A 27,106-nucleotide genomic window follows, 5' to 3' on the forward strand; every position below is an offset into this window, starting at 1 on the left:
AATACGCGAGTCTAAATGTAAACTTAGTTCGTTTCCATAAGAAAATAGGCGCAAATAGTATGAAAAAACTGCAAATTTCATAGAAGTACATAGCACAAGTCAGGCATATTTAGCTGCGATTATCGCGCAATCCGACTTTCTTGCATAAAGTTTTATCGTAATCACATATCATTGATATGATATCAATAAATTTAAAAGAACAAGAAATATTCAGCAAAGTTGTAAAGACTTTTTCGAAGCGGAATTTTTGATTGACGTGAATACCCACCCTATTTTTTTAATTCCTTCCGGTTTTATGCCAAATTAAAGCTTAATATTGGCCAAAATTTGATTTTTGAAATTTTCAAAATTTAGCCCTACTTTTACCAAAGAAGAATCCTGCCCTCAACTTAACCAAATTTCTGGGAGACTTCTTAGTCAACATTTGCTATTTCGGACTGGACTTTGTATTCCCACCACTCCTAATTTACATCAATTTTTTTGAACCACAGTTCAATCCTGTTTATTACTTTGTCCAACATTACCCGACCCTTGTAAAGAGATGTGTCCAAATATTTTCCTGCATCGGCTGCAGCATCCTCGTCTCCATGACGGTACTCTGCCTGTTATCCATCCTGAACGGAATCGTGGTCACCTACCTGGCTCTTAAGTCGCTCAATTCATCAATTCGAATAAATTAGAGGGTGTTCCGGATGTAATGCAACTTTGGTCAAATGCATATATCATCGTGATATCAATGTGCCCCAAATTCGAAATGGCGGGATTATTGTAGTACAGGCATCCATCAAGTCGAATCCGAAAACCAGAAGTCGGTATCTCCAACCGTTCCAAAATGAGGTCAAAAACCAGCGAGCAACTAGGAAGGGACGTCTGCCACTACTACGAAAATGTGGTATCGCGCTCCAAGAAATTGACCTACAGTCACTTCATAGATCAACAAATTCCAAAATCGACAATTTGTCATATACTACAGAGGTATGAGCAGAGGGGAACTGCTGATTACAAAAAAAATCTGGCCGTTCAGTCCGTGTGGCTACCCCCAAAGCGATAAAAGCCGTTGACAAGGAGTACAAAAAGGATCCTGGAATGTCGGTGCGAAATTTAGCTCACAAATTGAAGTTATCGCCTACTACCGTACATAATATTAAAGTTAAGAAGTTGGGCATCAAATCTTATAAGGCTATATCAGCTCCTAAATACACCGAAGAGCAAAAGAAAAGGTCAAAGACCAACTGCCGGAAGATTGCAGAGAAACGACTCGACCCGAAGTTATCCAAGATTCTTGTCATGGATGACGAGACTTACTGCCCAATTGATCCAAATGACGTTCCTGGCACCAAGTACTACTCTTCAACTGACAAAAAAACCGTACCAGAAAAATATAAGTATAAATCTAAGTCAAAATTTCCTAAGCGGTACCTAGTATGGCAAGCGATTGACTCTTTGGGAAACGTTTCAAAACCTTATGTGACCAACGCCACAATGAACACGGAGAGGTATTTGAATGAGTGCATAAAGAAGAGGTTGGTCCCCTTCATTAAAAACAGGGATGTTCTTTTCTGGCCGGACATGGCAAGTTGTCATTACTCTCGTCCAGTTGTGGAGTACTTTGCGTCGAAAAATATCGATTTTGTGGAAAAAAAATAATGCACCAAACGTACCCCAGGCAAGACCTATTGAAAAATTTTGGGCTTTATGTAAGAAGGAATATCGTAAACGAAAAACTCCAGCCAAAAATTTGAACTCATTTCGCCAGATTTGGTCAAGAATCTCAAAAAAGGTAGCCCAGAACAGTGGCCGAGCACTAATGGGTGGCGTCCGACAAAAAATTCTCCAGATTGGACGGAAGGGGGTGTATGGACCATTCGAAGCAAAAAATAATTAGTTTCAACCTTTGTCTTTTGTTGACCAAAATTTTGTTGAAATAAATTTATTAACTTATGGTATATATGTATGGTATATATGGTATATATGCATTTGACCAAAGTTGCATTACATCCGGAACACCCTCTACGTTAAGAAACAGTTCCAAATGGGTCTCGGGTTCGAAACGGGGATAAAAATCTATCAAAATCTTCACATTTTGACCATTATTCAATCCGAATTGGCACGTGATTTAATAGTCCCTTGCCTCCACCATTTTCACCTCGTTTTAATGTCAACTATTGCCATGTACTATTTTATTTTGCAATTCTTACCAGGTGGTAAAATTTCTATCTTTATTGTTGCAACTTCATTTTGGACGTTGGTTGCGGGATTGGTGGCTGAATTTTTCGCGATCTGTTATGTCGCAAAGGCATCCACACTGTCGAATGAGTTTAGGAGAAAGATTTTTACATTTTATGGTCATGACAAGGTTAAAAGAGTTGTGATTGCTGGGTTGCAGCCCCTCGCGATAAATTTAGAGTTTTTAAGATCTGTGGATACGATTGAGCATGGGGTGGGGATGGATTACTTTTTAAGATATTTGGAACGGGTAGGGTATCATACGGTTAGTTTATTGCTAACTGGAAAATAAATAAACCGTTGTAATGTTAGAAGTAGCACGCTGACAGTAATTTTTCTCGAATGATTGAAAACTAGTATAGAAAATAAACCGTAGTAACGTTAGAAGTAGCTCACCCTGTAATAATGATTTGGTTTTGGCCCCCAAAGGTGCAGAAAAATGCAACAAAATAGATACATAATTGTTTGGCAATTATGCACCAATGGTGCAGAAAAATCCAACAAAGTAGATCAATAATGCTTATGCAATATTGCACCAATGGTGCAGAAAAATCCAACAAAGTAGATCAATAATTTTTATGCAATAGTGCACCAATGGTGCAGAAAAATCCAACAAAGTAGATCAATAATTTTTACGCAATAGTGCACCAATGGTGCAGAAAAATCCAACACAGAGATCAATAATTTTTATGCAATAGTGCACCAATGGTGCAGAAAAATTAAACAAAATAGATCAATAATTATTATGCATCGAGGAAAGTCCAAAAATTTTGCATCACTGGTGCAGAATTACCTACCAACGATCAACGATAATTTTGAAAAATTTATGTCAAAATTGTCTAATAAACTCCGCCGAGTAGTATGCATTATTGGTGCGTTATGCATCCCATCCCCCAATTATTTCGCATCATTTTGTGTTACCGATTGTTAGATATCAACTGTGCTATTTATTTACTAAAAAATTCGATTCGGTTTGTTCAATACCAATGGTGCGCCTAACATATTCAATAATTGTCAAGGGGATTTTTAATTAGCATCAATTGATGCAAAAAGGTCGTTAACAGACAGACGGACAGACGGACGGACAGGAGGAATTCAATAGCTCTCATGCTTCGCAGGGTGAGCTAATAATTTGGATATGATTTCGACTTATGAAAGCTTGGTGTTATAATTATGGAGCTATTTTTTTCTGGCTATTCTGCACTTTCTCTTTGTATTCCATATATAGTAACCCCCCCTTGTTTCTCACCATTTTAATTAAAATGGACTCCTTGTTAAACGGAATCAACTGGAAAACTGCTGACGGTGTGAGCATTAGTTCTAATGTTACGTTTAATTTATGTTCCGTTGATTCTGTTGCAAGATGTATGCTACAAGGACATAAGCAATTTAATGGAAAATATGGATGTAATTGGTGCACTAATTCAGGAAAATCTGTTAAAAAGGGTCGTGGAAATTGTAGTTTTTTTGCCAGACGAGAAAGATGTAATTTTAAGGAACGGAAATTCCTACAAATTAAATGCCAACCAAGGGGAATTCGTACTTGGCCAAAAATTTCGTAGCCCATTGTGCGATTTAAAATACTTTGATCTGGTTAATGGTTTCAGTGTAGACTATATGCACTGCATTTTTCTTGGAATAGTTAGAAGTTTTACCCAACTGTGGTTAACAAATAAATTTGGCAGTTATTATTGCGGAGATAGGTCTGAACAAATCGACGCTAGGCTGATGAATGTCAAGGTTCCATCAGAAATAGTACGATCGACTCGGAGCATTTCCACTAATAAACATTGGAAAGCTTCCGAGTGGCGGACGTGGCTATTTATTCTACCATGTATATTGAAAGGAATATTGCAGAAAGAATATTTAAAGCATTTTGGAAAATTGTCCCGAGCTATTTTCCTCTGCTCACAACGTTCCATTGTAGAAGCAGAACTACGAACATCTGAAAAGTTAATTTTCTCGTTTCTAACAGATGGTTTGGAATTATATGGGGAAACTTTTTACAGTTTTAACGTTCACCAACTGCAGCATTTAATTGCCACAGTAGAAAATTGGGGTCCTTTGTATGAGAGCTCGTCTTTCCAGTTCGAATCTTTCAATGGTCAGTTGAAAAAATATATAAAAAGCTCTAATGGGGTAGAAGCAAGTGAAGCAAATTACAGACAGTTTCTTGGATATGGAAATATGTGAATTCGTTCAATCTTCCAACTTGGATTTGCCTGTCCAAAATTTTTTATCCAAACTAAATAAAGCTTTCAAGCGAAATAAGGAATTTAATATAATTAGACCTCAAACAAAGCCGGAATTACTCCAAGACTTTCGAAGAGAGTTTCAATTGGAAACAAATTCAAACTTTGTTTGCTCAAATGTTGGTGTGATTTTTTATCATCGATTCTGGGCAAAAGAAACTTATAAACGCTGCAATAACATTGTTTTTTTAAGAGATGATACTCTCGGAAAAATTGTGCAATTTATCGGAACGAAATGCACTTGCCGTGTAAACTGTTTATGCGAACCTCCATTACTAATTTTATCTACATTTAAGGTTAAAAAGTTGAAACAAATGCCTTACATATATTATTGCGCAAACGGTGTTTCCTTAACACGGGAACTAATTAGCTCTAAACTCTTGTTACCTTTAAAAAAGTTTTTTGTGTATCGAAATGATATAAAAACATATTATATTGATGTTGTAAATTTGTTCGAAACAGATTAAAAACTATGTAAATACAGAATTTGTGAATGGGATTTGTCGTTTTTTGTCATGCTACATACATATGCAAGAAGTAAGAACTCGTACTGGGTCATCGTAAATTCGGAATCTGGCTTTATATGCATAGTTTCAAGATCAAATAAAATTTCATACATTTATTTCATATTTCATGCATTTTCGTCTAAATCCAAAATGATTAATTCAGATGGGATATTGAGTTATATAATGCAAGCATGTTCCAATCCGATCCCGTTAATGTTAGGAATTCCATTGGGGACCTGGCAGTCATTTTCCTATATGAAAATTTCCAATTGGATTTTTTACATGAAATGCATATATGCATCACTTCTTATTGGAAATATACTGTAATCATAAGGGATCCTTCAGGATCCTTCTACTGTTCAGATTCCCCAATGGATCCCAAGTCTCAGAAACGCACGGGAAGTTACCGATTGTTCGATGGTGCATCTAATTCTGTAATTTTGGTGTATATCATGTATACATATGTATTGTATCGATTCCCTACCAGCAGCATAATACATACGTACATACGTCAGTCAGCCTAGAATTGGTGGACGTTGGGCAAATCTGTAGCCGGAAGTATAGGATGAACAGAGAATAATTTAATGCCCTCAAAACGTGGTCAATTTTGATATGTCGTTTTATGCGTCTCATGGTAATAAATTAATCAATCAATCAATTCTTTTTAAGTTATGCCCCGTAATCTATTTACATACATACATAAATACTTTTATTACATAACAACTCTTCTATAACTGTGTATTAGTTGACCGCATTATTATACACGTCATCATGCTGCCCATGACATTAGTATGGATATGACGCGACCTTCCAATCATAATCCCTAGAATCGGCACACGTCCCATACACGACAAAGTTATACCCCGGAATCCTCCTTAAACACTTGCCACGTTTATTCGCAATGGCGACGATTCCCACCCTGCCCGACTTCCTTAAAGTCCAGACCTGCTCGGACAGTCCGGCCTCACAGGGCGCCAGCGTTACCAGGCCGCCTACCCGGTAATCCGTAAGACAAGACTTCCCGTCGTGCATCGTTATCGTTCGATTGGAAGTGACCACCCAAACAGAATTGGGAGACGACCCGCCACCCCGCTTCGCAACGACGGAGGGGTACATGCTGCTCGATAGGAACTCGCCGGACTTCTGGTACCTGAACGTGACTGGAATGTCAATCAGGATGTCTTTCGCCGCGATCAGAGAGGGGCCACATAGCGCGAGGCTCACGAGAAGGGGGAGTAGAACCATAGAAGTAGCTGGGGACGACTTGGCGATTTCTGCAATTGTTAAAAGTGAAAATAGACAAAAATGATTGATTAGTAGATGCACTTTTAGTGTACTAAATCAATACTGCCCTGAGTACATTCATATTGCTTTTACGGACATGGTAATAACGAGCATTATCATTTGGTAATGCAAATTTACTGCTCAGAAAAAACTACTACCACTCAGGGAGAAAATTATTACTTAATCAATTCCGGTACGGAGTGGGTAGATGATTAATCAGATTTTTTTATAGTGTGATGAATATTTCCAGAAACTACTATTTTCTCTTTGTTCCTCACCTTGTGAAGCTCGATGGGAAACTGGATGTTGCATAAATAATTTGACTTGATACCCACAATTTGTTACTACATAGTTAGCCTAAATACATACATGCATCTAACGGTAGAACTGTAGAACACAATGGGCTTGGAATCCCAATGATTGCAGACATCTGGAAGATACATACCACGTACATGATGAAAAAATCGGCAACAAATATTGAGGGCGGCTTCGGAAATTAAACGTATTAGTTGAGACTGATGTGCAGAGCGGCATAGAAAATTATAAAGGCAAGCACCAGATCGATAAGGTAAATAAGTAAGGTAAATACTTCATAAATATAATAATCCAATTGACTATACATACATGTGCATTTATTTAATTACATGATTCATTCATTTACTCGGATAATGAATAGTAAATTTACCCACAAAATCTAGTTTCTTCCTTTTATAGGTACACCAAACTGACTATACGTCTGTCAATGTATGGTATGCATATGAGGGTCCACATACATATGTCCTAAATATATAGATATTATGTGGGTATTATTTAAGTATTTCATCGTATCGTACAGTATAGTTAAAAAACAAAGGGCCAAGCTACGCAAAAATCGTAACGTTAGAAAAGCAATTTTTGCTGACAAAATCTTACCACGATTAAAAAGTCTCGTAAGCGTCATAAATTATTTTACGATACGAAGAATACTAAGGATTCAAATAAATATTGAATAAGTACTCTCAATACATACATAGGTACATATGCAGGTATGTATATGTATCTCTATGCGGAACCCTTGTAATTCTAAGTACAGGTTGCATAATGGTAGGTAACACAATCGTACATATTGACCAGTGCAGCAAAATGGTTTAAGTGAAGAATAGGCAAAACTTTCCCTGACAATGTAACCTTCAAAGGCCGTGCCTTATATACCTACGATTCCCTTTCCCTTTGTCTTCTTATTACAATACAACGAACGTATTTATTTCCAACTTCTCAAAAATCCTTCAGCATTTTGTACCCTAAAAATCAATCTTGTCCAGATAATTGCCTCCAGTCAAACGAGTTCCTTTGAACCGAATACATATTACAACTCTAAAATAAAATAAAATCTCTAAAACATTTCAACGAAAGGGATCTTGAAACCCCTCAAGAAATGGCGAATCCGTTGCTACATTGTTTCGCATATTTTACTCCTACTAATTTCAAAAATCTCCACAACACGGTCCGCAGCTACAAGTTTCGATTCCAACCTTGGTGAGTATTATGGTCTTTCAAGACAGTGAGGGAATTAACGCATTCCTTGGTAATATCGTAAAATCAGAAAATTCATTACATAAACGAACAAACTTTGACGAATGAAGAAAGTCAGGTTACAAATTTTTGTGCACTTACGCAGATCAAGGGGGTCTATTTAAAAACATATTTCACAGAATTTATGGATTTCATAAAGTTGCCAGAGACTGTGAATTGCCCCAAGATGCCGAGTGCACAGGGTGGTCATGAAATGGTGGTGCAATAATTAGACAATTTTTAAACTAGGCTTAGGCACTTACAAAATGTATGCATTTTTGTTTTGCATACAAATATTTTTATTAAATCGAAGTAATTTCTGTAGTTCCTGATACATGCGTAAATAATATTTTCGCAAAATTGTATTTGTAAAATTGTGGCCCCTTGTGGCACCCATTTTTCCACCTTGATCTCAACTAAAATACATAACACATTTTTTTTAATTTCCAGAAGAGAGGAGTTGCAACCGAACCGAAATTCTTGCTCGGGTCAAGGAATACTTGGAGGGGGAGGATTTTGCTGAAATTATGACTGAGAAGGTGAAAGGCGAATGGATGAATCCCCTCATATTTTGGAACAACTTGCAATTTATCAGTCTCAAGTCCAACATTTGTGACTCTGATGAGGCCAAATACCTTCGAAAATACTGCTACGACTGGCCTCATACTTCAGAGAGCTGGGGCGACGATTTAATGGACTATGATGCCACTGGTAAGAAAATATGTAGTTACAATTTGGACTTTTCGAGGCAATTCTCCGATTTGTATGAAAGCATGTATTTTATTTTATTGCGACAAATATGTAAGGGTTGTCCCGATTTTCCTGAGGCGCCCGATTTAGCTCTATTTACAAATAAATTTAAAGTCACTGAAATATGATTTTTTAAATTCTTTGATTTTTTTCGTTAACAAAAAAGTATCACAAGAAAACATGGCTTAAAAATTCATTCGCGGACTTGCACGCCTTCAAGGCAAATATCTAGTTTGCATTTTTTCAAAATTATGTTGCGGTAGGAACTCCTACATACATACATTTAACATAAGTAATGGAATTTTTAGAATTTTTAATTTTCACTAAATTTTTTAATCCTCGTTTGATAAAAATCTGAAAGCATACATACATACATACGTTGGAAGACCTCCATTTTGCATACTTTTTCACTTGAATACTTATTTGCAGATCAGTACCCAAACCTTTACCAATGGATTGAATTTACCCGAGCTGTGTTGAAAAGTCCGCTCAAATCCGGAAAATTAGCTGTGCATTACTGTCAACTGTGAGGAAGTGTCTCTTCTTATGTTCAGTATTTGATTATTTTTAGTGGCCGCGGAAATAGGGACAATGTCCCCACGGACGGTTATTCGATGTCCTCCATGTAATGCAAACCCATCTCCCCCCCATGCTACAACGTTAATGTCTCTCGATCTCCCCACCCCCTCCGCTGCCACTGTTTGCATATTTTAGCATAATTATGTGCATACATGTGTATTTAATTAGTTATTTCTAATTCTGCAGGATTAATCCACTTCCAGTGAAGGAGAAGGACTTTATTTTCTACGTTTATCAAGACAGTCTCCTCTCCAGGATGCTGTTGCCATGGACGGCGGAACAATTTGGGTTAGATCCTGCCCCTGGCGAGGCCGATATCAAGATCAACTTCAGTCCTTCAATTAAAGAACGGCTTAGAAAAGGTATACATTTTAAGTATCCTATCACCAGCGCGATTAATTATTTTAATTAATTAATACGCAATATTAATTAAGTTTAAAAAAAATTGGATAGTCAGTACACTCTTAAAAATAATATTACCAAGTTGTTAAAAATACACTCCGAATTTTAAATTAAGTAAACTATTATCCTAAATCCAGAGTAGCCTTTAGTCTTGCTCAAGTTAACTTTGCTAAGGGTTTGTATAGTTTACTCAATATAGACTTTAGGCTGCACTTGCTTGTCAAAAAGGTAACCGTATTTTTAAGAGTGTATCTTGTTAGAGAAACTTACTTAACGGGAAGTTAACGAAACATGGCAACCATTGGTAACTCTCCAGAAAGTACAATTGTCATTATAAAACCCGCTCCAAAAATCACAGCTATTGTCCTTGCCCATTTTTTAAAGTGTTAATCGAGAAATTAACTCAGCTCTGAATCTACATACACTCTAAAATCAAAATTGTGGAAAATGTACCCAAGGTTGAGTAAAAAAAATGAGGATGACGCAGCAATTGGGCAAAATTATTTTTCCCAATTGTTGCGCCTTTTTTTACTCAACCTTGAGTAAATTTTCCACAATTTTTATTTAGAGTGCATGCATTTAGGTACATATTTACATATTTGCAGAGCCTCGAGTAACAAAACCTACCGCAATGTTGTCGCCAGATTATGTCGATGTAGTGGCATTAATTACCAAGTATGTCTTAAACGACCCAGACGATTCTGACCACAAAACGAGATTGTTGAAAGCGACAAGCGATGTTGTCGAAGTCTATAAAAACATCACTTTAATGGTAATTAATGGTAATTTAATACATATAAAAACATCATATTTACATACATATGTAAATACTGGACTAATTTTTAAAAAACTTGAACACTTTAAACGACTAAAATTCTAAATTTAGAGAAAGTATCGCCGGAAAAGGAGGACAAAATTGACACATTCGTCCACCCTACGGCGACAAACTTGACCAATAACGTGGACAAATTAGAAATGAATTACCATAATGAAACCGGACCAGCCTCTGCATTTCCGCGTATGTAGAACTTACTTTTTTCCTCGCTGTTACATAGTCAGATAATCGTGTCTAACTTACAGTTCACTCTTAAAAATTATGTTGCCCTTTTGCACCCTGAATTCTATATTAAGTAAACTAAACGTTACAGAATTCAGAGTGCATCAACTTTTAGAAGGGTAACACCCGGGGTATTCATGTTTTCTTCGTATCCTTCGAATTCTTCCTACCATAAAATAAGTTACGAGATTTTGTAAGCGGAGTAAGATTTTGCCATCAAAAATCGAGTCACGATTTTACGAACATTCCCCCTTGTTTTTTCACCGTAAACGATTTACTATACTAGATAAGAATGCGAAAAAATAATGAATACCTTCCTTATTTTTAAGAGTGCAATGCTATAAATACCTCACTGTATTTAGAATGTTCGGCCATATGTGGGAAGTTGTCCGTAACGAGGATTGGATCTTTCTCTACACCCGAGATTAGGGAATGCTGCCATGTCAAGTACAACACTCACAGATATTCTGGATATTGCAAAAACGCCACCCCCATTTGCTCGACAGAAGGGGAAAGTAAGGCTTATTTATTGACACGCTACACTTTTTACCGTAGAGGCAATTCACCCTTCGTAAGTCTGTAACCACGTGAGCTTTCGAGGGTCAGCTTTCAAACAAAAAATGCCCTATATCTTCGTAAGGTTTTGCACGTTCGTGAGCCAAAATTGGCATAGAGATGTTTCTATACTCTTACGCAACTGGTATTGAATCATTACGAATCATTACTGGACTCACAATTCGAAAGTGTGAAGGGTAACCCTCCGATTTGGTTGAAATTTATAAATTATGTGGTCCATGTCAATACCACCAATGTTTCTTGAAGGAGTTTGTGCGATGGTCAGAATTTGTCAAAATACTAGGGGTCAAAGTTTCATATAAATCTTGACGGCGTGGTAATGTAGTGGTAATGAAATCTTTACCACGCAGAATCAAACTATAGCCAATCTGGTAGGGAATTATTACCAAATTAATACCAGTACGGAGTACATACATATGGATGGTTTAGAGTTTCGTCGACAATTCGTAATTTTTGTTAGTTTACATGGTTACGGATTTACTAAGGCGTTGTTAACCTAATAATTTTGATATGTATAAATTTAGCCTCTTACCCCACGAAAATGGGGGCAGTCCATACAAATATTTGGTCGTGCAACGCATTAGGGAGCGTCCATAAATCACGTGATCGATCAGAGGGGGGGGAGGGGTCTGAAATTTGTCACCTATTATCACCAGGGGGGGGGGTAATGGCCGGCAGTCACGTGACATGCCACGAAAAATTTTCTTTTAACTTCGGATGTGAATATTAAACTTGATAATATGTATTTACTTAATCGTTAATCTCTTTTATCTTAAATTCGAATACGGCATATTTTTAAATTTTTACTTGACAATCTTATGTAGGTCTGATTTGCATATATATACCACTCTCCCAAATTTCAGTGCACATTCATAGAACTCTCATTATTCTTTCAGATAATAAGTTTACGCAGTTGTCCTTAAGAAGTAAGAATGTTGAATTACTCAATATACTTACTGATTAGTATTAAATAGTTCTTTCAATAATTTTAAAATTTAATTTAACTACGGATTTGAAATGGCCCAGGAATATTATTTTTGGGTTAATTTGGCCATGTGTTTACCTGTCGGAAACAGGTCAGTTTGGCGAAAAAACTTTTTGCGGAAAAAAAATCCGCCACAAAAAATCGCACTTGGCGAAAAATAGGTTTAATGGGTATGCTGTCACGTGACCGCGGGGGGGGGGGGTAATGAATTTATCACCATTGGTCACCAAGGGGGGGGAGGGGGTCAAAATTGTCAAAAAATCGATCACGTGATTTATGGACGCTCCCTTATGTGGCCTTTCCGATTCTGCAGATCAAGCTCTGCTTTACCGCTGCTGTAGGAGGCATGGATTTCATGTGGGAGAATGCGAGTCGGCGACACGTTCACTCTGTTGGCACTTTGATCAATAAGATCGCATAATTTGAATCTGGAAATGGAATTAAAGGACGAAAATTGAAGAAAGATTGAAAATTTCAGTTATTAAGCTTGTGATTTGACTTTTAATAAAACAATTAAAGCATGTAATAATTCATGATAGCGTCTTCATTAATTTGAATAATTCAATTAAAACCACCCACCCACTACAATGATGACGTAATATATGTACGTTCCCCTTCTCATATTTTCATGACAAATGATTAGCCTGCAGTCTTAAAAATAATGTTATCTTTTAAAAAATAAAATCATTCTGAGTAAACTAAATGCAGCGTAACGTTAATTTTGTGAGGAGCAAAATTTATTCTGAATTTAGTATAGTTTACTTAATTCAGAGTGCGTTTACTTTTCAAAAGGTTGCAGTATTGTTAACAGTGTATGTAAGTGAATATAGTTGAAATATGTAAAATGAACCAGGAATATTCATAAGTACATTTTTATTTATGTGCATATATACATATTTACATACTTAATCCCATCGTTAACAAGACCACATTTTAAAACCAATTTGCCGGATTTTGATAATAATCCAAACCTTGCCACGCTTTCTCAATTTTCTCCAGCGTTTCAGTTGCGGCTTTCTTGTAGTGTGCCAACGCACTATGGGCAGGTTCACCAGATTGGAATTGTTCCCCCAAGTTATCATCAGGATTTGCGAAAGCCAAAATACGTGGAGTCGGCCGGGAAAACCATGAACAGAGGCGATCGGGACCATACGCTGTCACAGTTACTTCTTGCTCGGCCAAATGTTGCATTGCTCGCAAAAACTTGACAAATCTGGCTTCCAAATCCGTCCCCTCCGAAGGATGATTCGCCTCGAGTGTGACCAACTCTACGATAAGTGAGATCCCATGGATTTTGACGCCGTGCAGATTTACCTTGTTATTCCAATACTTCGCGACGCGAATAGCTTCCAGCATCGGTGACGTTACATCTGCATAAAAAATGTATTAATATGGCAGAGATGCTTCCAATATTCAAATAATTCCAAGCCGTAGTAATAAGAGTATGACGCAACCAAAGTGGCATTTATAACTAACGATATGGAATAATGGTTCGGTATTAAATTTTACCATACCGGTAGCAAAATGTTTACGGACGGGTAAAATTTATTACCGAGAAATCAATACCTTCGTTCATATACCAGATTAAAAGAGTGTGTTCAACATTCACACCCAACAAAAAAATACGGATCATGGCCTTCCACTAATGGCCTTTCACGAATCTAATTATCACTGGATTTTCCAACTAGCTACGCTAATATTATACTATGATAACTTTTTTAAATACTGTTAAAATTAGGATAAGTTAAGTATTAAAGAACATTGCATGTATTTATCACGGGAGTCTGTTATCATAGATGGGAGGCGAATTACCTGGGGGCTTTTCATTGGGCGATGACTGCTCAAAGGCGATTAATGGAAGGCGATTTGTGGGAGGCAATCTTCCGTAATTGAAAAAAACATACATACGTTATAAATCATTGCATACAAATAAGTTTACACAAGACTTGTGTGAATTTGTGGTTAACAAAAAAAGTACAGTTAACTGTTACAACACGGCAATAAGTTTACAAAACTTAAGCAGTTTACTGGTCAAGTTAATGTAACGTTAAATTTAAATCCTTTTATTACCTCGAAAGAATAACATCGTAGCTTCAGCAAAAACCGGGCTGATTTCTCGCAGTGAGGCTTCCCCACCCTCCTCCATCTCCAACGCAGCCCGGGTAACTTCGGTTTGCCCGTCGTCGACACGGGATACAATCGCTGATGCGATGCTAATGTCAAACTTCAAGTCGAACTCTCCAATTTGCGCGGATGCTTTTACCAGCTTGTTGTTCTTTCCTCGATAGTAAATCATCCCACCGGGGACTCTAGCTTGTCGGACGGCCTTTTGAATTGTATCAACAATGCGAGAAGAGAAAGGTGGTTCCACATTGTTGAGGAAGACGACCAAGTCAAAATCCGAGCTGTTAAGGGACGATCCTCTCGCAATACTACCCGAAAAACGGACCTCGGCCACGGATAAGTCTTCTCGTCGTTGTAGGCTAAGGGAAATTGCTTGAGCGGCTGCCCTACCTGCTTCAAAATGTTCAGGTTTTGCCTTCTGAGCGTCGATGAGTGCGCAGAGAAGCCTGGCTCTTTCGGCCTGCTGGGCCATCGTGGGAAATGCCAATCTGCAGAGATCCGTGATTAATTAATCGTGATTAACGGATTAAGGATTGGGATTAAGGATTAATAATCCTTAATGCTTAATCCCAACAAAAAAATGTGTGAAATCAATCCTTAATCCTTAATCCCGACGAAATATTTTTGCTCCATTAATCCTTAATGCTTAATCCCGACGAAGCATGCCCAAATTATTAATCCTTAATCGTGATTAGGATTAATTCTCACGAGAGATTAATACTGCGAATGAGCAAGGTAACAGTTATTCTCAACCATGTGATATTTTTCCATTCTTTCTACTTTCCTCTCCTGAAATTATCTAGCATGCATTATATTTTTTAACTTTATATTGTTGCTTCCATAAAAGTACTGATTCAATCGTTAATCATGGCGAACAGGAATCTAACTGAACTGAAAGGTTTGCCATTCGTTTTGACCGGCACATTTTTTGATGTCGAAGAACTTGACAAGTCTTGTGGCTCTGTAAAGGCCAGGGGCATAGCTTGTGCACCAAAACTTGCCGTAATTGGCGGGGATATTATTCCAACATTGATTTTTATTACGTACTTAACGCAACACTACTATATATTGCACGTTTTGTAAGTATTTGAGATTTGACACATTAATATCGCTGTGTCGATAATTCTGTGCAGGAAAATAAAAATTATATTAATCCTTAATCATGAATTAATCAGGATTAATTAATCCTTAATCCTTAATCCCGAATTCAAAAGCATTGTGAATTAATCCTTAATCCTTAATCCCAGCAAATTGAATTATTTAATTAATCCTGGACTAATCTAATCCCGGAATAACATTAATCCTTAATCCTTAATCCCACAAAAAAATTCATTAATCACGGATCTTTGCCAATCTGGAATGATGTTAAATGCGTTTTGAATTTTACATATTGCGAAATTGCAGGTTAAATATATGTCAATCTAAAAGAATTGCGAAATTGACGAAAAAAATTGTTTCAAATTAAAAAAAATAAAGGTATGTAAATATATCAGGTTCATTAGGTAACCGGGGTTTGTTGTTACTGCAACTTTTGTAGGAGTTGCAGGATTTTTCAAGATTTGTAGGAAAATCCAGTAAAATTAATAAAATACTAGAAAGTTTGTATGCAAAATAAAATGCCACAAATGTTTTTCCAGGTGTTTGTTTAAAATTCTAAATAGCAGAAGAGAAAGTGACCACATTAAATCACCGGTTAAGTTGCATACGACGTAAAATGTTCATCAAGGTAAGGTATGTTGATGTATGAGAAAAGAAAATGTTTCCTGAAATTTAAGGAATTTAGAGTACATGGTAAGAATGGACAATAAGACATGCCAGTCAGCCCAAAATGTTATTTAACACTCTTCAGTTTTTTTTTTAAATTCCCAAATCATAGCAACAATTTTCTCATCACTTAAAGTGTACTATACATTTGTCCAATTATGGAGAACTCTATTATTTTGTATGGCAAAGAATAAAGCTTGGTTTCAAAGCTCATAAATAATAAAAATACAAAATTAACCTTGTAATCCTCTCTACAATTAAGAATTTCCTTACCAAATATGTATTGCTCTTTAACAGGGGTTGAACGTTGATTAGGTATTTCGTTCCTTAAGGGCAGCTCTGGAAATGAGTCACACACTGTGGGCAAAAAGGACAGAGACCGACTGCAGCATTATTTCTGACATGCGATTAAACTATTGACTTTTGAGAGATGCGTAAATACATGTGCATATTGTAACTTTAACGCACAATGCAGAAAAGCATGAGTGAGACATGGAAAGTAGAAATTCTTCATCTGTATCGCATTGTGACTAGAAGAGCTTCAATACTTTCCCCTCTGCGGAGAGGGGAAAGTAGCGAGGAGGGAAAGCCCAGACCGACAAAATGACAGATTTTTATGACTTTGGGGTAATATTGTAGTAAGGGGTCATTCATAAAGTATGTAACGCGAGAGGGTAAGGGGGTCTAAGATACCGTGCCTATGTGACACACATTAAAGGGGGGAGGGGGGAGTCTAGAAAGTCGCGATTTTTGGGTTACATAACTTATGGACGGCCCCTATATAAGTACTAAATGTGTTTATTTAATTCAGTAACATTTCTCACAAAGAGGATTCAGAGTTTTACAAAAGTAACAGTATAAACAACGCCAACTTTAGACTTACACGTCCATTATTTTGATTGAGGCCATACTTATCTATACTTATCTATTCTCTTGCTAGTTGGGACTCGAGTCCCAACTTGGGAGACAAGTTGCACAATTGCAGCGTAATCGTCCCGAGATGAAAAGGTTCCATAAAAAAAGAACAACAATAGACTTTCGTAAGCTTCCTTTTGACAGGGTAACTTTCCAAGCTCGTACGCTACTCGCGACCGCCTTTGCATTTTTGTTACTAAAGTACTTCCTCATTCTCAAAAATCCACCAGTATTTATTTTCTACACTAAAAGACCCAAATTCAGTCATTCTCATCCAGTCCCTTAAATCGAATATTATAACTCTAAAATGAAACACAATCTCATTAAATAAAACATGTCAACGAAATGATACCTTAACACTCCTTAAGAAATTGCGAATTCATTCTCTTTTTCACATATTTAGATATTTACTGACATGCGTAGTAATTTCAAATAATAATAATAAATAAATAAAAATTGAACTTCGGAAAATACTTTTGCTTATAAAAGCTCTCATTTTGAAAAAGATAGTAAAAATAATAATTTCGATATAATTGCCACAATATGCTTAGCCGCTACAAGTTTTGATTCAAACCTTGGTAGATAAGTATTCTGCTCCTTTTTAAACAATAAGGCAATTCACGCTGTAAAATTCGTAAATTCTGCCAACTTACGTACATACTTGAAAAATTTTCCAAATAATTCAGATGCCAATTTTGGGCTCGACTTTGTCAAAACTTGCTCAGATCAAGGACGTTTCTTTATTTTGTAAAAGTTTATAAAATTATTTTGCAACGTTACGAATTTTCCAAGTTACCAACGACTGTGTGAATTTGTACGATATACATAAATATGACGAGTGTAGTCAAAAAATGGTGTCCGAACTGGGGAATTTTTAAACAAGCATCACTTGCAAAAAATACCGCTCTGCATGCAAATACATACATCGCAAGCTTACTTAATATGAAATTTCAACAAAACACTATCTGAGATATTAACATCCGAAGAGGACAAAACGCGTATTAAATTTAGGAAATGCAAAATTTGTCAACTTTACGGTGCCCTTCCTCCTGTTTGGACAAAGTGAGATTTATGCTAATCACTTGACAAGCTTAATCAAGAGCACAGACCATATTTATTTATTTACTTAATCCTCAAAAAGGGTTAACAAAATCACATTTTAAAACCAATTCACAGGATTTTGATAATTAGAATCCCAACCGTTCCGTCCTTTCACAATTTTCTGCAGAGTCGAATTTGCAGCTTGTCCGTAATAATGCAAAGCATTGTAGGCAGGTTGTCCGTATTGAAACTGTTCCCCCAAATTATCCCAAGGATTGGCCGGATCCATGATAAGTGGACGCTAGGACAGGACACGTGCTGGAATATCTTGTTCATTGTACTCCTTTGTCAAAATTATTTTCTGCTGCGCCAAATTTTCCATTGCTTGCAAAAACTTGACAAATCTGTCTTCCAAATCCGTCCCCTCGGAGATACGATTCGCCTCAAGTGTCACCAGCTCAATGATGAAGGAGCCCCCATGGATTTTAGCGTCGTACAGATTTACCTTGCTGTTCCAATACTTGGCGACGCGAATTGCATCCAGCATCTGTGGCGTCACATCTGCATACATAGAAATGTATTTAAATATCTGACCTTAAATAGTTTGATAGGCTTTACCCGGTTATGTTAATATCCCAGAAAAATTTGTGATAAATGAATATAAATTTACACAAATCGGGGAAATTTTGTAATTTTACAAAATGATTACATAGAATAAAATACGTAGATAAAACTTTGCCAGTTCACCTTTCTAGAAAAATTAGAGTCAAATGTAACATACATAATTCGCTCAATCATTCGTAACTTTGTAAAATGCGTGAACTTACGGACTTTTACAAATTTAGAACATTTGCTTACTTTAGTAATTGTTGTTCCCTTACTCTGATTACACGCGTTTATTTATTATATATCAAACTATTTTATAAAATTTACTGATTTTACAAAGTTACCAAAAACTGCGTAAGTTGCCTAATTAAATTGTTTCATTACCTCGAAAGAATTGAATCGTAGCCTCAGTAAAAACCGGGCTGATCTCACGCACTGAGACAATCCCCCTTTCCTGCATCCCCACGGCTACCCGGGTCACTTGGGTTTGTCCGCTGTTGACGCCGGAAACCAGAACTGGAGCGATGTTAACGTCCAATTCTAAATCAAAGGACCCAATATGTGCGGACGCCTTCACCAGCATGTTGTTCTTTCCCCGGAAGTGGATCACCCCACCGGGCACCCTGGCTTGTTGGACGGCCTTGTGAAATGCGTCAATCACGGCTGGAGAGAAAGGTGGCTTTTCATCGTTGAGAAAGACGACCAAGTCAAAATCAGAGCCGTTAAGGGACGTCCCCTTCGCAATGCTGCCCGCAAAGCGGAACTCCGCCACGGATAACTCTTTTCGTTGTTGCAAGCTTAGTAAAATTGCTTGAGCTGCTGCTCGACCTGCCGCAACGTATTCGGGTTTTGGTATCTGACCCTGGATTAATGCGCGGAGAAGTTTGACTCGTTCGGTTTGCTGCGCCATGGTTGAATATGCAAATCTGGAGAGACATTAAAATTATGGTAAATTTAAAAGAATTAAATATGAATTTGAAGGTATATGTACGAGAATGATTACTTAAATCGGGTTTGTTAGGTTAACAATTTGGAAACTGGTTTTAAGAAAATCTAATTAAGTAAATAGTAAATAGTCTAAAAAGTAAATAAGCTAGAGACTGTCCACCATAAGTTTGGCATACAAATGAAAAAGTCTTTCAAAAAAATCAAACCATTACAAATTTTGTTTAATATTTAAGGGAAACTAGGAAACAGATTTTTCCAGGTTTCGCAAATATTCCATATCCTTTGTTCACTAGTTAAAATGCAATTATCTGTACATATGTATGTGTATCCATAATGTATATTAGGGGTCTACTATAACATCCGTAGTGCAAAAGGGGAAGAAATAAGCTGCCATGATGCCTATCGTCGGTGTGACAAATTGTTAAGTATGCGGGTGTGGTATAAAAATAGGAATTTTTGGGTTACGTATTTCATGCAAAGCTCCCAAGTATAAAATTAATAAATTTTTTACCAATGATTTTCCTTCGAATAAAGTGAAACGCTGATTATTTCGTTAATTTCCGCAGGTTTGAATATTATGTAGTAGATGAAAATCTAAGGGCTAGAATGCCAGAGAGTGAATGAAGTTTTATTTCCAATCACAACTATTCAAGTACTGAATTTTTGGAGAAACGTTTACGTATTATTTTTAACGTGTATGCAGAATTAAAGAATAGCATGAGTGAGATAAGCAAATTTTTTGTCAGTATCGCATTGTTCGATAGGATTGCAATGTATACATACATATAGGTATATTATTTTCTTCTTATTGGAGAACAACAATTTCCAGAACGTATTTCCATCCCATGTTAACTATTTAAATATTTTGCATCATTCGGTTTCGAAGGTTCTGGATTGTTCCATGTCAAACAATTTGCTATCTTAATCACCCTAGTCTAGACCGATCGGTTTACAAGATTAAAATATTTGTCTGTATTTATCATGGATCTAAAGGAAGGGATAAATCGGCTTCAGTACTTTGTTGCCAGAGCAACATGTCGGATTTGGCCTGTATTCGGGGCTGAATTCAGTGAACGAGTTGAAAATCACTTAGTTAAGAAAAGCTTACGACAAATTCAGTACGAGGTGCAATAAAATCATCATATAATTAACTTGATTAATTTTGGAACTTATTTAATAATATTTCTTAAAAAAATTAACATTAATTCCATAAATACGCAGAAATTTTTGCAACTTCACTAATCTCATGTACAAACGATTAGTACACAAGCTTTTAAAAGCTGAAGTTGCGTTATAACGCTTGGAGTGGCAAATAGATGCGTAGCACCAAACCCTCGCCATCTCTCGGAGGTGCAATGGAATTGCCTGGAGGGCAACTCGCTCTTCCCGCTCCGTCAGGACCTGTACACAAAAATTTCATTAATAACAATCTATTATGCATTATGATTTACATGTAATTTGTAATTTTGACGCACGACGTAATCGATCAGTTTATGATCGAACAATCGAAAAATTGCCTCCGCAATTTCCAAATCGCCGGGATGCAAAGGCATGGTGACCTGTGAGAATAAACCATTATGCATTGTATTTAATATTTTTTATGTGCAAATAGTGAAGTTATATAATCAGAATCCACAGTCCAACTATGAAACAGCATTTATTTATTGATTAACAATTTTTAGTGAGATACAAGTCTCTTAAGGCATCTTAACGTGAATCAGTCACGTAGAACAATTTAAAAATAATCAGTAAATTATTCTAATATAATGTTTACATAATTTTTAACTATTTTAACTCCAACATAATTCTAAAGACAACTTCAATTAAACTAGGTAATCCCAAATAATGCTAAATACAACTTAAAATACATTTAAATAATTCCAAATAGTTGTAAATACTTAAAATATATTCTTAAAAATTATAAGGAGCATCTGTAAGATAATTCTAATGCGCTTGGGTAAATATTGTTAATTTGCCAAATTTGTGCCGTACAGAAGTTGAAATTTCTCGCATCTTTTGAAACCTATTTCCATGATCAAATAAGCGAATTTTCAAAAAATGCATCGAAATTCGAGAAATGAGATCAGACAAATGACTAGTTTCAGTTAATGGATCAAAGTCAATTACGTGATGCGTAAGATGTGGGAAAATTGTGGTTTCTAAGCATCGTGCAGTAACCATCATAGAAATCCTACGGTCTAGGTTAGATACCTTCATTAAACCACCAGAAGTTTTGCAAATTTGCCGATAACATGCATCAGTCAGCTCAACTATACGGAAAACGGAATGACAAGGGGTGAATAAGCCTCCGCTATCCTTAGCCTCAATTAGCTTAGCAAAGTGAGAAGGAAGAAGATCATCGTCTGTGTTAAGAAGTGATTCGGCACAAATCTCACACTTCAACTTCGTCCCAACTACTCTGACCACATTCCCGCTAATATAAGCTAGACAATTCCTATAAAAATCTGAATAATGTGGATCAGAGAGGGCGCTAAGATCTATAATGTCCAACGCATCAATGTCATCCATATCGAGCACCTTCAATTTCCGAACACGTTTGAGAGACAACATACCACCAGGAACTTCACCTTCGTCAATCTGCGCAATGCAGTTACCCGTGTTGGTGGACTTGAGATTTTGGTGCCAGATGGATTTCATAATGTTCCTAAACTCGACCACAGTTGGATTGTTGTTATTACCTAATCTTCCCCTCACGGTATTAAAAAAAAGTTCTAAAGGATCTTGGCAAAACCGATACGTCAGCACGAATTTGAAAGGATTAAACTCTCTGATCAGAAGAGCTTTGCTAATAGCAATGACTGACTTGATGGATATCATCATTCCTAATGCAGCCCGTCTTGAATCACTATCTATCAGCCTTTTCTCGTACACCGCACGTTTACCTGACCTCTTATACTCTCTAATTCCCACGTATTTCATTCCGTACACAGTCCTACAGAATTCGTTTAAGATGGAAGTCATATGGTCAAAGTTAAAAATATTTATTGCTGACTTGTCTCCTCTCTGACCACAGTTCCTCGAGTTTAAAATATTGAAAGTCGTGTCTAATAACTGCATGAAATATGTAGTTCCTTGAGATCCTCTAAAATCTTGCAAATCTAACGAGTCTCTGCAAAATGAAGTAGCATCAACTACAGATCTGCTAAGACTTTGGACAGCTAGTTTTACGCTCATTTTATGATTTATAAAATCTACATGATACCTGCCTAGTTTATTGGCTGCTCGAATTTTCTCAACTGTCTGGAGTTCGAAAAGAGCTTCAACAAATCCCCAAGAGACACAACGACCATCCTCCAATGAGATACGACCACCTTTTTCGAAAGAGCGACCCATCAAATTGCGCCATAATTTCATCATATGAACTACGTCATACATTGCGTATACGCTTTGAGAAGGATTGGCAGGATTTGGAAAACTGCAAGGAAAGTCACCATCGATTTCGAAAGAAGCCCCTTGTATTATGCTATCAGATACGCCATACCCTTCAAACAGTGATACGTTAGACGTACAGCCATCAGAAATTAGCGCCCAAACATTAAATTGCTGCTCCTCCAGTAACACAAAAGCTTTATGCAGAAATGCCCTCTGAGTCTCCCCATTAACTTTATCCGTGTATATGTACCCTATCGGACATTTCCAGCCACCAGATATCCCAGCAATCATGCATACTAAAACATTGCTAGCCAATTGAGGGTTTTCAGGCTCATCAATGTCAGAAGTGCCGTAATCAACGAAGCCAACATAGCAATGCTTAGATGAATCCCAAACTAAAGCTTTCCTTATAGCCATTTCGTCTATGATCATTACTACATCTGTCATGACATTATTTGTGTCAGAAAGTCTAGCCTCGCCTAATCGAGAGATAACGTCTAAATTATACCCCGGGCCACAATCTGAGGATTTCATCCAGGAAGCAATAGTTGATGGGTGCGGCAAAGTTAAGTAGTGACGGAAAAAACGATACGCTTTGGGAGAGTGATAATGAAGTGTAGCCGAGAATTTTTTTATCTCCTCATCATACTCCATTCCACTCTTTCCTTTAATACTAAAGGCTCGTTTTTCATTTTCTACGATATGGAAAAGTAACTCAGGAAACCTAGCATCCAAAGTATCTACCTGCCGATTACTTAATGCTTTAAGGCTTTCTAGACTATCCATGTGAGTCGACTGAGCACGATCTCGACGTTCAAGTTTAAGCTCTAATTGATGATACTTAACTCTAAGGTCTGCCAGTTGTTTTTTTACAGCTTTAAGTTCGTCTGCTGCCTGTCCTGGAGATGCGCAATAACTATGCTCGTTCCTAACAGCTCGCCTTGACTTTGGGGTGACAGTAATAAATGAGGGTGATGAGACTTGCAATGAAACGTCTGATGAAGGGTGGTCGACATCTTCTGGATCATGAAAAAGGCGCTTTCTGGACTTACTAGGGGGAAGATTTGGTTCACCAGGTTGGAGCTGATCCGTGGCACAATGTCCCTGAAGTTTCCCATCGATCTCAGTCACAGAAAATGTGTTGGCACATGAAGGGCAAGAGATGGTTCCAATGGACTTAGCTGTTGATGGTGTGACCTCCATCGGTTCTTCTGGAACTTGTGGGACGTCCAATTGCATTCCGGTAGAATTTACATCGGCTGCTAGTCAAACAAATTATTAGGAGAGGGTGATCGAAAGCAATGCTAAAGTTCTCGCCAAGTGACTTACTCATTGTAGCATCGTGAAGAAAGAGAGTTGGGACAGGTTGTCCTCTGAGCCTACGTAGAATACCGGCCGTATATAATTCTTCTGTTAGGAAGTGACGACTACATATCCTGGACTCACGAGTAGGTTCCCACGCCTCATCATTTCTAAGGTTTCGAATTATGGTGATCCAGTTAATTCGCATTTTCTGATGCATGGCCGAATTTGGGAACCTGTTAATTTATAGTTTTGTAATATTTAACTAATTTCATTAAAATGGAGTTCAGGTTGGACTTACAAATGCCATGATAAATCTATCTCCCGATTCCGATCGACCACCTTACAAGAAGGTACAACGCAAGTGCGCTGTTTGACACAGGCCATTGTTCACGTTGGACCTATGATTTAGACGTTTAAGATTTATGAAACTTATTTGTTTATTCAACTACATTCGCGTAAAATTAGAGATTGTATCCTACTTTGGTCTAAAAAGACTTCGGAATTTTAATTACAATTCGATCTTATTTTTCCAAAATGGGTGATAATGCTTACTTTCGGTGTCAATGAATTTGTAGCGTAAAATAATAGAAATGGCTTCATGAAATTAAATTCCAGTTGAAACGTAGGTAAAATTAGTCTTAGCTGGGCTTAAAGTCAATATGCACCTTGGTAACCATGGTAACCTAGCACTGAATTCGGCCCCTGCTACGTAAGACCGGCCGTATCCTAGCTCGCTTGCGAGGCCATCCATCCATTACGGTGTACAGAAAAGACTCTAGTTTTTACTCATTAAAAACTGTTTTAACCACTTCAACCCTAGGAGGCGAGTTTTTTCATACCTTTCACCCCTAGTAACCGCGAATTTTTACCTCCCTTGACCCCGAAATTTTTATCTACTGCATGACGTGAATTCCTGGGCCATGAATTAAAAAATGGTGTTCCCACCGGAATTATTCTGGACACTTTTTTATGAAAATTGATGTGAATAACCTTTCAAGAAGGTATTTTGAGTTGTAATTTGCATTTTTGAGTTGTGGCGAACCACCAATGTTTATAGCCGAAAATAGCCAACACGCCGAATTTTAAAAATGATTGTAATTGCATGAAAAGTTAGACAAGCATGGAGTAATACTTGCATAATAGTACGTAAACTCGCAAATATTGATTATAGCGCATAAAGGGCCTTAGGAGCCGATTTTGGGCGGGAAAACCAAAAATCCTTACAATGACTTTAAATAGACAGCAATGACAATGAATAATTATCCCGTGAGAGGAAATTGCTCGAACATAGACTATGGCGCATCTGGTGAATAGAAATCAATTTTAAGTGGGAAAATTAAATTCTACTAATTCCGGGCAATCTCTCAATTTTTAATTTTCCCGCCCAAAAGATATTTCAGCGGCACCCGATACGTAATGATTAATTTTGACGTAGTTTACCCTACCGGCAAGATTATTTGTGGTATATAATTAAATCCATGCAATGATGCAATTCATCAAACTTTTAGTTTTCTCGCCCAAAACGCCCGTTTGTGCTACATGCGAGCAAAACAATTTCTCTAATCTTATCGTAAAGCGTTGTTGAAATAAATCGGTGTCGAAATTTCCGTGCAAAAAACAGTTTTCACAACTCGGCGTGTTGGCTAGATATAGCCACTTGGCTATTAATTTATTTTGCATCCCTTTCTAATGTTATTTCCTAAGAGACAATTTATCTTCCCGCCTAAAGGGCGGGTTGTTGACTCATAACTCTTGCTTTGCTTTGCTTGGAGAGGCAATGACCTAATTTTTTCCGGATACGACACATAGTCGTAGGCCGGTGTGAACGGAAAATACGCCACATAGTCGTATCCGTTGTCAAGGGTCAATACGACACATCGTCGTATTCCGGTGCCAAGGGAACTTACGCCACATGGTCGTACTCGGCGTAAAGGTCAAATACGCCACATAGTCGTTATAGGGGTGAAGTGGTTAAACTAAATTTTAAAAACGTAAAATCGCATCGTACTGAATGGACAACCTCGACTTTCCTTCCACTTACAAATGCACACCATCAAATAATAAATATTCAAATAAATGTACGCAATGAATCAATTCAATATGAAAAAAATATAAAAAATTACCTATGTACTTACTGTGTACTGCTGCGATGGCCAGATACACTTTTTTCAGTATTTCAAAATATAATTTGCAATTATTTACAAGACTTTTATATTGTAAACAAGTGATGATGATGATGGATTTGATGATGATGATATGAGAGGAGCTACTACTTATGGCCTGTCTCCGCGAGAGGCCTCACCTTCATTCACTTTTATTTCATCTCCAAATTGACTATGGTGTTACGAGGCATTGGTATTTATGTATGTATATCTCTCATGCAAATGAAAGCATGTTTTAGCTTAGGCAAACACAATCCGTTATTTTCCAATTATGTACATACATTGTATACAAATTTTGCATGCAATGAGATTATACATATGTGCACTAAACAAGTTAATAATAAAAAACTACACTGTTAGAAATCTGCATATTTAGTATAGGCAGTAGATATTTATTTCTCTGTTCCAAGGTTCCTACCGCTTGGTATTAAAATTATACCGGTCCGTAAAAATTTCCTACAGAAATGGTACAACTTTAATAACGAGCTTCACCACATTACTTATCAATACTATCGTGGTAGTGATATTGAATACCGCTTGGTATAACTTTACTGCTGGATTTCCAAGAGTCCATATTCCAAAATTCATACGTACATATACCTAGTACTCGCTAAAGTTCTGTTATAAGATTTCCGGGTAAATTAAGCAGACAAGACAATTTTTTAGAAAGTTCTACTATT

The 27,106-nt window shown here is 37.1% G+C and overlaps 4 protein-coding genes across 5 annotated transcripts; 1 reads left to right on the forward strand and 3 right to left on the reverse strand.

Annotated features, from left to right (window-relative positions):
* Positions 1 to 5,653: 5,653 nt before the first annotated feature.
* Positions 5,654 to 6,589, reverse strand: LOC110860826. 2 transcript variants are annotated; one of them, XR_004837384.1, is made up of 2 exons: positions 6,449 to 6,561; positions 5,654 to 6,258 (listed from the first exon to the last, which is right to left on the reverse strand). XR_004837384.1 is itself a non-coding variant. In XM_022109940.2 (2 exons), exons 1-2 carry the CDS (start codon positions 6,578 to 6,580, stop codon positions 5,771 to 5,773), a joined length of 522 nt encoding a protein of 173 aa, XP_021965632.2. In that variant the 5' UTR covers positions 6,581 to 6,589; the 3' UTR covers positions 5,654 to 5,770. The 2 variants fall into 2 exon arrangements, 1 of the variants encoding a protein (XP_021965632.2); XM_022109940.2 differs by having other exon boundaries at positions 6,547 to 6,589.
* An 878-nt stretch (positions 6,590 to 7,467) lies between these two features.
* On the forward strand, positions 7,468 to 12,802 carry LOC118439318. The gene is made up of 8 exons (XM_035860554.1): positions 7,468 to 7,783; positions 8,270 to 8,530; positions 8,999 to 9,095; positions 9,335 to 9,510; positions 10,156 to 10,332; positions 10,437 to 10,568; positions 10,970 to 11,122; positions 12,482 to 12,802. Exons 2-8 carry the CDS (start codon positions 8,347 to 8,349, stop codon positions 12,577 to 12,579), a joined length of 1,017 nt encoding a protein of 338 aa, XP_035716447.1. The 5' UTR covers positions 7,468 to 7,783; positions 8,270 to 8,346; the 3' UTR covers positions 12,580 to 12,802.
* Positions 12,803 to 13,101: 299 nt separating this feature from the next.
* On the reverse strand, positions 13,102 to 15,631 carry LOC118439326. The gene is made up of 2 exons (XM_035860560.1): positions 14,239 to 15,631; positions 13,102 to 13,538 (listed from the first exon to the last, which is right to left on the reverse strand). Exons 1-2 carry the CDS (start codon positions 14,762 to 14,764, stop codon positions 13,102 to 13,104), a joined length of 963 nt encoding a protein of 320 aa, XP_035716453.1. The 5' UTR covers positions 14,765 to 15,631.
* A 2,431-nt stretch (positions 15,632 to 18,062) lies between these two features.
* Positions 18,063 to 20,174, reverse strand: LOC118439361. The gene is made up of 3 exons (XM_035860612.1): positions 20,078 to 20,174; positions 19,003 to 19,544; positions 18,063 to 18,573 (listed from the first exon to the last, which is right to left on the reverse strand). Exons 2-3 carry the CDS (start codon positions 19,526 to 19,528, stop codon positions 18,314 to 18,316), a joined length of 786 nt encoding a protein of 261 aa, XP_035716505.1. The 5' UTR covers positions 19,529 to 19,544; positions 20,078 to 20,174; the 3' UTR covers positions 18,063 to 18,313.
* Between the last annotated feature and the right edge of the window lie 6,932 nt (positions 20,175 to 27,106).

The sequence above is a fragment of the Folsomia candida genome, unplaced genomic scaffold (genome assembly GCF_002217175.1).
Source record: "Folsomia candida strain VU population unplaced genomic scaffold, ASM221717v1 Fcan01_Sc034, whole genome shotgun sequence".
Lineage (NCBI taxonomy): Eukaryota > Metazoa > Arthropoda > Collembola > Entomobryomorpha > Isotomidae > Folsomia > Folsomia candida.